Raw genomic sequence first — 11927 nt, forward strand, 5'->3', positions numbered from 1 at the left:
CAAAACTGAAATGAAATGTATAAGCTCACACATGGAGCGTATTAAATCTCTTCTTAGTAAGAAACTTCTGAAATACTTCAGCACACTAGATGAATGTAAATACAAATCTAAAAGCAATCTTTTTGCAGCTTTTACATGTAATTCCTAAATTGATTGATTTTTTTTGAACAGAATATTATTGCTGAACATGAAATCCGTAACATTTCCTGTGCTGCACAAGACCCTGAAGACCTTTCTACATTTGCGTACATCACTAAAGACTTGAAGACTAATCACCACTACTGCCATGTATTCACTGCGTTTGATGTGGTCAGTTTATAGAAGATACTTCCTTTAATAGTGCTTTGTAATAGTTATAGTTCTTTAATTCTGTTAAATCATTTTCGGGCTATAAAGTGATTAATAGAAGGTATTGTTCATTTACCACATGAAAATACTAATCTACTATGGAGTAGTAAACGAACATTTTTGGAGAAAAGCAAAGATTTTCTTTGATACTATCTTATTTCACATCTGAAATAATTCACTTCTGTAATTACAGATTTTTACTGTAACTTCAGTGAGTAGCACAAGAGAAATTTGAAATGCTATTGAAACAAAAATTATTCAAAAACATTAATACAGTATAACATGTATGAATTCTTGAAACATGTTTACAAGTGAGTCTTGACACACAAGTCTTCTAATCTACGCTATAGCTTTCCAAGAAGTTCACAAAAAGCACTTTTGGCCACCCAGTCTGAAATTTTAGCACATAGCACATAAATCAGAAATGAATCAATATTCGTTACATTCAGTGCTTAGTCCTGCTGAAAGGCTGACTCAAGAGGTAGCTTAAACTAACTTTGCATTTTGGACTATGTTCCACCGCCTGCAAAGTCAAGGAAGGACTGGTTTGGTGACTTCCAGCTTTTTGGCTTTTACCCTCATCAGTCTCTCCAAACCAACAAACAAAGGGTGAGAGGGAAAAACACTTTATTATGGAGGCCTTTGGAAACATCCCATGTTTATGATGTGGATGTGGTCTGCTTTTTGGACAGAGATCAGATGTTATCTCAGTAAGTGATTTCTTTGGATTTCTTAGCCCAGCTGCTCCATGGGTTTCAGTGTTTAGCTGGATCAGTCCCAATAACACAAACATCTTTCTAAGTATTCCTTAAACCTTTTGGTATTGTATTGAATAACCTGGAAAACTGAAACTTCTGCAAACGTATAGGGAAAATATGAAAAGTTTTATTCTTACTTTAAACAGACAACCAAAAAAAAAAAAAAAACTTAGATCTGAGAAAGAGGAGACCACACAGAGAGATAACTACATATCTCAAGAGGTCCTAGGAATATTTGGCTACCACACTAAATCTCATAGATCTGAAACATCTGTGATAACAGAGATCTGGGCAGAACACTGTCCTTTTTATGTTCCTGTGTAAAAAGTTACACCCGTAACCATCATCAGATTATTATTACTAGATGGCCCCTCTGTTCTCTTCTGCTCTCTGTCACGGCAGTGGGAGTTTTAGCTTAACAAATAATCCAGATATGGAGTTTGGGGAAAATTTATTCTAACACCACTTTTTCCTTTTGAAAACAGATTGCATTCATTTGTAAATAAGTCTCAAAACTCTTATTTCAGTTAAAAAACAAATAGTTTCCAAATACCATGTCTTCATTTATAGGTCTAATAATCAAGCACAAACACAGACCCAGGTAAAATTCATTTTCCCTTGCTTGTCAAGGAAAGAACAGTGATCCAGGAATAATTCTAACATTTTGCTCACTTCCCATACCTTAGGAGGAGCATTTAATACCCCAAGCACTTTAAAGTTTCTGTATTGCATAAAATAGCCATTTAATGTCTAACTGTCGTAGTTTTTTCCTGCTACATAATCCTCAGTTGGGTGTTATCTACTCAAATATTCTTTTTGTGTGTGTGTGTTCTTTTATGTTTCAGGATCTAACATTTCTTATGGAAGTACAAGCTCCATGAAAAAAATATCTAGATACTCAGAACATAAGCATAGAGTAACTTAAATTTTCTGTTTAAGTCTAGTATTTATGGAGCCTGATCTTACAGTTTGCTAATAGAAACAGCCCTGTCATTTTTTTAGTAGATAGAAATCCAACCATGGTAAGAAAAGTAAAGTTCAAAATGGTAAAATCCACAACAAAGTATAAAAAAGATGCATCTTAAATCATATATATTATGGTAATATAATGTACACTATTAGATGATTTTTTCACTCTCTTAGGTCCTTCAATTCCTCAGGAAATGTGGGAAATAGCTTTTTTTTTTTTTTTGAGTAGGAAAGTATTTTAGTATAACATGTCAACTACCAGCGTTACTGACACTTACTATTTAGAAGTGACTGTACATTCAACTTCTCTACTCAGAGTTATAATGCTATAATCAAAATTGGGAAAAACATCAGACTTGCTTGAAGAATATTGAAGGAGACAAGGCTTGGGGGGAGAAGAGGATTTACTGAGCAATATTTGAAACCCACTTCACTCATTCACTTAGAAAAAGCAGCCCTAAAACTACCAGTGAGGGATTCCTACTGGAGAAAAAGCCATCATAACAGTCCCTGTTCCAAAGTTCAGTTCATATATGGGAGATATCCAAAGTAATTTCAGTCAGGTATTCTTTCATTGCGCCACACACTAATTAATAGAAGACAATCCGCATAAACTAGAGCAGTATCTGCTTTTGTTCATGTAAAGGGCCAGACTAGTACTCTGCATAACCCAAAGACTTTCCTTTTCTGTATTCTTCTGTCCTTCATTGCACAGATTAAGCTGGATAAGCATTGGAAACAGCTAGTATACATATATAGCAGAGATGAAAAAACATGTTTTCAGGTCTCAAAGTTCTCTTTATTGCCTTCTTCCAGTGGATTTGGAGACTGAAATTTGTTTTGAAAGTTGTTCTCTGTTCGCGTGACCATCCAGGTACAATCAATATAGCATCTGCATGTCCTCAGAACAGAATACTTCTTTCCTTTCCTAAACCCAGAGAGAGCATGCCCAGATGCTATCCTCTCAGGGGCAAATTAGGCAGAATGTGTAAAAGCTTTTAATTCCTCCTCACAACTTTCTTGAGATGGAGCACACTCAGGCACAGAGAGCTTTCAGCTCATGAGCAAATGAGTCTCTCCTCTTTGTCTAGTCTACATAGATGGCTTTTGCAGCAGCCTGAAAAGCACATTTTGAAAGCCTGTTTCCATCTTTGTATTGCATACAATATCTCTGTCATGTTAGAAGAGAGGGAAGGATTCAAAAGAGTTTGACACCCATCATTGCTTTAAATCCACAATGAGAAAGGATCTAGAATTTAAGTTGCATGAATGCCTGTTCATGAAAACCTCGTGCAGCACAGGAGTCCACAGCTGTTAAAGGCAAATGCCAGGTGTGCTTCTCTTGTCATACCAGCTTCGGTGAGCTGAGCTTTCTTCCTCTTGAATGCACAAAGGCTGACGCATTAGAGTGCAGACAAATGTACGTCCTTTCAGGTGCCCCTAAATGTAAATGTTTTGTGGTCTGGAGGGTAAAGCATCTGTACAGTCAACAGTGTAAACATACGTGTATAGCAGCTCTACACCCAAAGAACTCAATTTACTAATAAATAATCTTCCATATTTGTCAGGTTTTTATAGTAGAAATCCTTGACATCAGGCCTTGAAGACTCCATCATGACTAAGAATTGGGCAAATGATTGCATCCCAGGGAATGGAAATTTTGAACTGGGATAGAATTTTCAGATTTTTCAAGTTAAGATTTCATTTACTGTGTTTGGTTTGGTTTTATCTACTGGGATTTTAAGTTCAGTACATTGCAGAGAGGGTCTCCTAATCGACATTCCTACACAGCCAATGAGGTGGGGAGCTCATACCAATTATCTGTGAGATATCAAAGGAAGCTTCTCCAGTAAATTCAGTCTAAAGACCAAATATAACATTGATCACAAAGGGGAAAAAATTAGTTGCCTAAAAGCAAAAACCCATCAAATCCTCATTATATCCAAAGTGTTTTTCCAAAAGGGCAAAATGTTACTTTTTCAAAAAAAAAAAAAAATCCCTTGCAAAATCCCTTGCAAGTGACATTTTAAGTTTTTGTAGATCAAAAGACAGAAACTAGCAATCTTGCTCTCATTCTTAAAATAATCCTGAAGCCTCAACATAGCTTTATGGAAGCATGAAAATACAATGAAGAAACAGTGCCTGCTGCAACTTATGCAGGAAAAAAAAAAAAGAAAAAGGTAAGCTAAACTGTAGCAAAACAATTAGCTGTTGTAATTGGTTGGCTGAATTAAAGTGGTTGAAGAATAGACTCAGACTTGCACTAAGGAATTGAAATATAACATTACACTGGAAACAAGGCAGTTGACCTCAGTTTCTCATAACACACAAATTGTTGCTTAAAGACATTAGCTTACTCACTTTCCTTCTCTGCCATGCTGAGCAAAGAATGGGATTGTAGCAGCACTCGGAATCACCATGGTCCTAAAAAATTTACCTCCTTTCCAAGGAGCTTGATGGGGTGACGTAAAGGTCAATGTCTTCCACAGCGACCACAGGGTCTACAACTTTTGTTCTAAGCATCTCTTGGGTAGACAGACCTGTTTACTTCCTTTTGTGTCATATGTTAAAAAAAAAAAAAAAATCAAATGGTCTGATCAGTCTATCAGAAGGATTTCCATTATGGTTTTTACAGTTGTTGTCTTCCTCCCATATCCTCAAGGGAATCCTGCTCTTACCTCTCCAGTAATAGCCCATCCAAGAATATATGCTAACTCTCATCTTCATATTCCTCTCCTAGTACTACAAGTGAGAAATTTCTCAAACCAAACCTATTTGCTTCTGTTGTGTTTTGTTTTTTTTTTTCAGTTATAATTTTGCAGATACTTTGTTTTAAATTTTAAAAGGTAAAATTCTAAAGCCCTCCATTATATCCAAGTGAAGTGCATGCTTCACTTCTTCAAAGCTCTATCACAGTACACCATGTGTAACATTTATGCACAAGTTATGGTTCGGTTTATGTTTAGAATATTGAACAGAACAGTACACACTTTGTATTGTTTGTCATATTTCAAATACATATTAACTATAGAAACATCTACATGTTTGCATGCTCCAGGCAGGCCTATTTTTTTTCATTTTACACACTATACAAGAAAACAAACCATAGTGGCTTACGACAAGATGCAGGACCTAGACTAGATTTCCCATGTCTCTGCATGGCAGACTCTCTGCTTTTCTCTACTCTGATCTCAGAACTGTTCAGTCTGCCTCTCAGGGACCTTTATGTATACCTCTCTGGATAGTGCATTCTCCCAGTCCCAATAGTATTACAGTCTGCTTTTTCTCCAAGCCTTTATTACACCCTGTTCTGTTGATGTATTCCTTTATCAATAATAATATCCAGTGTAGATAATCCCATGGTGACATAGTACACTACTTTAGTGTCACAAAAGCAGATTAAGATGTTGTTAGAATAATATCCTCGTGCTACTAATACGTGCAGTCTATTTCAAATAATATTATTCTGTACCTTTTTAACGATTATACTCAATTGGTCTTAATTCTATAACTAGTGTCCTGCTAAAAGGCAGACCACTTTATAATAGTCTCTTTAGCCTTTCATTTATGACTCCACTGGCAAACTGTAACCTCAGTATTTCTCAGTCCTGGCCAGTTTCCTTAAATTAAGCGTGAGACAATTTGGAGACTATTGCTATCAAATCAGACAAACATTTTTACTCAGGAAACTATGCAACTTTGGCTAGCTTGCTGTTGTTAATGCAGTCATAACAGCTGAGAGGATGTCCCCGTGGAGGAGTATAATTGTTTTCTCTCTGACCTAACAAAGGCCAGAGTTGGCACCTTTATAAGATTGTTGTAATGAGCCAAATAGGCTGAATTTAGCCTACACTTTTTCTACAGAGTATAAAGACTCTCATTACAGAGAAAATGTAGGTTATAAAGTACATCACTCAGTGTAGTGCGATAACAAAGGGATAGAATTTCTTCATGACTGCAGTGAAATTGTAGTATATGGCATGAAATAAGACACAGTCTTTTAACTATTTAATGACTGAAGGGCAGATAGTGTATTTCTGTGTGTCTTGCACTGCTTTCTCACATATTACAAACCCAACAGTTAGACTTGACAAGCTAAAAAGATGCATCATGTAAAATTACTACATCTGAAATTACATCAAAAGCATGTAGGTGATTTAAGGGCTCACCTGATTTCAAAGCAATACAGGAATGCACCCAGCTATGGGCTACAGATGTTCAGGAAGGAGAGAGTAACTTCTGAATTACATCCAAGATGTATGAATTACTCTAAGGAGAATGCAGGACATAAGAAAGTAAGCCTGCAGGCTTGTGTTTGCTCTGCAGGTGTTCAAAATATTATTGGAAAGTTTATAGGAGCCTAGAAATAAATATACCAAAACAACCCCACAAACCTGGAGGAAAAAAAAAAAAAAGACTTTCACTTGCAGTTTGGATTATGGTCAGCCAGCTCTGGAGAAGGAGAGGTCAGCAAAGGAGGTCTGAACCAGAGGAAGGTGGAATGTCAGATACCCACAGCAGTGCAAGATGGGTGGGGTCTTGAGAACAGCAGATACAGGGTGAGATGGGAAGAGGTGAGGGGGTTAATGACTTGTTCTAAGAAAAGGTGACACCCATCCACCCACTCCTTTTCTCATGTTTAGTGAGATAATGTTTTCAAAGTTTTTTAAAGTAGTTATTTTCACTACAGTAGATTACATATAGATTGTCCTTAATAAATGAAAAATCAAATAACAGATGTAAATATAGCAGATATTGTTTTTAATTATTTTCATTACAATGCATTCTGTAAACAGTACTACGTCACTTCTTATATCTAACAATAACTCCACCTAACTCCAATCTTAAATGTTTTTGTTTTGTTCCAGAATTTAGCTTATGAAATCATTCTTACATTAGGACAAGCATTTGAGGTGGCCTATCAGCTTGCACTACAAGCACGAAAAGGGGGCCATTCTTCAACCCTCCCAGAAAGCTTTGAAAATAAACCCTCCAAACCTATTCCAAAACCACGTGTTAGTATTCGGAAGTCAGTGGTAAGTAGAAAGGAGTGGTGCATGCAAAAAAGAAAAATAACAATAATAATAATAGTAAGCTATACAGTAAGAATTGATGCATGTGTAGAAGCTGTGTAAGTTAATACACCTGTTGAGTCAGAAATTCTCCACGTCTCAGCTGTGCCACCTCTGCTCATCACCTGGTAGGGTTATGTCACTGCAGTGCAGAAAGCCACTCAGAACTGCCCAATTTGTGTTCCTCCGGTTTAGAAAGTTGCTTGACTAGTGTTGAACATATCTCTTTTCTAGTTATTCCAAAGTTTTAATTGATTCAGCCTAATTCCAATGTATTGTCCTTTTTTAAGTGTTGTGTATCACAGACAATGCATACATCTAAAACTGTTCAGTTCCATGGGCTTCCCGGAGCTCGTGTCAAGAAATAAAATCAGCACTAAACCTATCTTTGGTACACAATCACTGCATGTGCAAATCAGTATCTCAAAAATTTTGATGTTTGATTTGGGTATGATTGCCAGATGATGAAACCTAATCAAATAGCAAATCCAAATCAATCTCCAATGATCTTCTTGTCACACCAAACAACTTCTTTTCTTACCTTTTTTTTTTTTTTTTGCTTTTTTGACCCTCTATGGAACCTCCTGTTTCAGAACAGCATTTCAGTACACCTTTTCAATATCTTCTTTGGAATCCCAAATTCCTAAAAATCGTAGGTCATCAGAGCAACATATTGAGTTTCTTTATTTAAAGTGTCATCCTAGAGTGCACAGCTGACAGGGAAACGCGCTTTTACGATACAGCTTTTCAAAAATTACGAAAATTATTTTAAATCAAGTGAGCATAGTGTGATCGTGTAGTTGACTACATAGTGTATCATATTCACTGGCTGTAAAGGAGAACCATACTCTGCGATATTTAATTCTGGGATGCGGGGAAGGGGACATGTATACATGAACGTGTATGTATGACCATACACTTTCTTGTTCATCACCATAGGATTTTAAGAAAGAACATTTCCTGATTTCATCTGTCTCAGTACTGAAAGGACTTTGCAGGATCAAGTGTTGCTTTAAATGTAGCGTTAACAAGCTTTGATGCGCTACAGCTTGGGGATCAGCACAGCTCTGATCTAAACTGTAAATCAGGGCAACCATCAGCAGGTAGATGGGAATGCAGACCACTGCAGACTACTGTTGTAGACGTTAGAACAGGACTTTGTTGATAAAGGTTTTGTGGTGTGTTCTAGTATTTTATTTTATTTTTAAGAAAAAACTTCTACTAGAAATGCTGTGTGCAGAGATGGTAACCCATCTGTTTATTTGCATTTGTTTTAAAGCAAATAGATCCATCTGAACAAAAGACTCTTGCGAATCTACCATGGATTGTTGAACCTGGACAAGAAGCCAAAAGAGGCATTAATACCAAGTATGAAACTACAATTTTCTGATACAAAACTGTCCCCCTGTTCCTTGTTGTGCCTTGCACTCCAAGCAGTCACAGCACAGCCTTTCCTTTATGGCAACGTTTCAATCCAGCAGAGAGGAAGACTGCACTGTATGAGTGGCCTTGTAACTAACGAAAAAGGCTGATAGTCATTTCTGGTGATCTTCTTCCTGCAGCACTGACAGAAGAATGACACTATATGAAGACTTTTAAAATTACAGTCCACAAGAGGAGTGAGAAACATTATTTTTCACACAGTTCTCCCTTGTGACTTTGCCACAGTGCTTTCTTTGATTTCTTATTTTAGAATTCTACTTTTTAAAAAAAACAAAAGGTCTCCTAACTAACACTAATGCTGCCTACAAGTAGGATATTTGATTGGTTTTTTATTTAAATCTTGGCAGTTTTTAATTGAAATAGAACCAGAATTAATAAATAGAGTATTTGTGAAACCACTGAATTCATTAATAATTGCTGTGTTGAATAAAGAACTCATTAAAGTGACAAGAAATTAGGTACCCTGATTTCTGTGTGCGCTGGTTTTATATGTAATCATTGGTGTCCTTTGATCCTCTACAGAAATAGGAGCTTCTTGAATTGTAACAAAGGATCAGAGTTTTATGAATGGTTAGAAAAAAAGTATTAATAATGCACAGAAAACATTTATTAGATATTTTTATGGAAGAGAAGAACTATAGGAAAGCATATGAGTATTTATGGAAAAGAAGCCAGATTAATTATGACAAATATTGTTTATTTTAAAGTTGATTAAACCATTGCTATTGCAGCATTATTAAAATTATAAAAGTTGTAGCATCAGTGCACTGGATGTTCCGTGTGATCAGTCTGGAATGCAAGTGGAATGAATGGTCATTCTACTACACCTACATAATAGTTTATGCAGTTTGACATTGCTATAGCCATGAATTCTACTAGTATTTTTAAAAATAATCTCAGTGGTTCTAAAACAAAATCAAAACTCTGGATTTTGCTATCAAGATTTCTGTCACAGAAAACTTGTTTGGAAGATTGTTGATAAAATTATACTGCAAAACATTTTCTAAATAAAAATGGTGAGAAAAAGAAAAAAATTCCAAAGTAATAAAAATGTTTTCATGGAACAAAATGGTTAAGCATTTGCTTAATATTTGATTAAATAATATTTACTTACATTTTCTTTAAAGTGTTTTAATTTTTTTAATGTCTGTGGAGTATTTGTATAATACCATGATGTATATTTATGTAGAACTGAAATTATAACAGTACAAATATCACTATAGGAGAAAAATGGCATTTTAACGTATATTGTTCTATCCAGTCAAATTGTGAATCATTTTGAAGTTCATTATAGAGATATTGATAAATTGTGTGGTTGTCTTAACGTTTTTTTAATTATTATTTCATATCCAGCTGAGATTTTCAGTTAGAATGGTCAGTTGGTAAATTCCAAAAATGGATAACTGAACTTGGTTTAAACCTGATAATTGTATATGGTTTAGTTAAACCTAATCATAGCGCTGAGTGATGACATACTTTTAATACAGTATTCAATTTACTTGAACAAAATAGTTCCTTGTACATATTTTGCCTATTCACTGTTGATATGTACGTAGTCAACTGACAGTAAAAAAACTAACACTAAAAATATGGTACCAAAAGGAAAATTGTATAGGAGAACAGTAAATAGTAGCCTCACTGCAACAAAACTTATGTAAATATGCTTGGGCTTCCAGTTATAAATTTTGTAATTTTGTCATTTATTTATATCCTATAAAAGCACACAAAATAAAATGAAGTTGTACAGTCACAAGGCTTTGTGTGTCATTTTATCATTGCTAAATGAAACAAGGGGCTGAGCCAAGGGATACTGAAGTCAGGGAAATGTCCTCCCTCCCCTTCCCCCGATTTCACTGGACTTTGAATCTTGTCCCACGCAAACTCAGGCACTGCTGTGGAGACAGCTTTATTTTAGAATACAGATTTTGTTTACAGATGGTAAACACCTTATACTTTAAAGCTCTTAATTAACTGTTTTTTTCAGTGCACTATTCAATTGCTGACTTTCCATATTTAATCGCATACTCTTAAGAGTTGCAGGGGGAGTTATGTTAAAATGCATACACCTCAGACACCAAAAGTAAAAAATGTCCAGATTTTCAGGCTATAAAACTGGGTAGCTGAGTGACCCCAAAATTAAAGGAAAAGGCAGGAGCTGTAACACAACCCTAAGATACAAGGGAAGTGAAGCAACAGGAAGGATGGCAACTTGTGGGAGAAATTTGATCCAGGTTTATCAAAGAGATGTCAAACAGGTATGGTGGCACAGCGAGCAGCTGGACTTGTTTGGGAGAGATAATAAGAGGCAAAATCAACTGAGGATGGCTAGCAAGACTGATGAAAGACGAGACGGATGAAAGACTGCTAGGACAGGGAATGAGTATGAAGAGAATAGTTTGGGGGGACAGTGAGTCAGCAAATGACTGGAGCCCCCACAGCAGACGTAAATTGAAACGGGAAGGAAAGATAAGAGTTAATGGGTATAAGGTACTTCTGTGTTTGCAGAAACCTGGGATTTTAGAGGAAAACATTTCCTGCACTTACTGATTTTATATAAGCCCACTGGAGGCAAATTGATGGGGTCCCCTCTGTCATGGGACAATGGCTCAGCATTCCTTTCTTCAGAGCCAAAGAGACTTCTCTGAACACAGGACACAAATCTGCACTAACCCAAAGGAGTTAGCACTTGATCATTAGTCCTTTTGGTGAACAGCTGACTTTTTTTTTTTTCTTTTTAAGTCTGTAGGATGCTGGCATTTTATAGGAAGTAAGGAGACAATGGTCAATCTTAAAAGTGAAGGTAGAGAAAAAGCCAGACACCTCCAAAAGATCAGGAAGTGAGGAAGATTGCTTTTCGTGCTATCTACTCAAGGTAAGAGGGAAGCAGAGGCAATCAAGGAGAGTACATGAAGAAACTGGAGCATCTGCATGTTGTGAGCACGGGAGTTAATTGCAACAACTGCCTTACAGTGGAAGGGTGGAGTACTGGCGAAAGATGAGAGATGATAAAAAGATTGCATTTGACATGAGATGATAAGGAAATTGGAATCAAAGTGAGGTAAGCGTGGGTGTCAAAGGATTGTGAACATTATTTGGGTAGTGAAATCTCTATTATACAAGGCAAGAAGCTGCTGGGAGAATTCATAAGGACTGGAGGAACTCAGGAGGTAACAAGGGGGGAATCCTGTGTTGTGGAGCTGGAAGGCTTTCTGAAGCAGCTGTTGCTTTTGAGACTGGACATGGTGGTAATTCCAACCTGGCCTGGCATTTATTAAACGTCAGAGGAGCTACTGCTCACTGCGGACAGGAGGGGGCATACAGCAAATCTGGTTCTGGT

The 11927-nt window shown here is 36.5% G+C and overlaps 1 protein-coding gene and 1 long non-coding RNA gene across 13 annotated transcripts in view; one reads left to right on the top strand and one right to left on the bottom strand.

The window, feature by feature from the left end:
- Window positions 1-10337, top strand: part of ANKS1B (ankyrin repeat and sterile alpha motif domain containing 1B) — a 440891-nt gene extending 430554 nt beyond the window's left edge. For 11 of the 12 annotated variants that reach the window (XM_083852386.1, XM_083852391.1, XM_083852392.1 and 8 more), the window contains 3 exons: window positions 172-309; window positions 6944-7111; window positions 8427-10337. In XM_083852386.1, the coding sequence (XP_083708512.1) occupies window positions 172-309; window positions 6944-7111; window positions 8427-8537 (417 nt within the window). In that variant the 3' untranslated portion in view covers window positions 8538-10337. Of the gene's footprint in view, window positions 1-171; window positions 310-6943; window positions 7116-8426 lie in introns of all 12 variants that reach the window. The other variant, XM_083852390.1, reaches the window with a different exon arrangement.
- Window positions 2626-6936, bottom strand: LOC310879825. The gene is made up of 3 exons (XR_014571121.1): window positions 6504-6936; window positions 6245-6344; window positions 2626-4626 (listed from the first exon to the last, which is right to left on the bottom strand). It is a non-coding gene; the product is annotated as an uncharacterized lncRNA (long non-coding RNA).
- Window positions 10338-11927: the final 1590 nt, after the last annotated feature.

The sequence above is a fragment of the Anser anser genome (genome assembly GCF_964211835.1).
Source record: "Anser anser genome assembly, chromosome: 1".
Lineage (NCBI taxonomy): Eukaryota > Metazoa > Chordata > Aves > Anseriformes > Anatidae > Anser > Anser anser.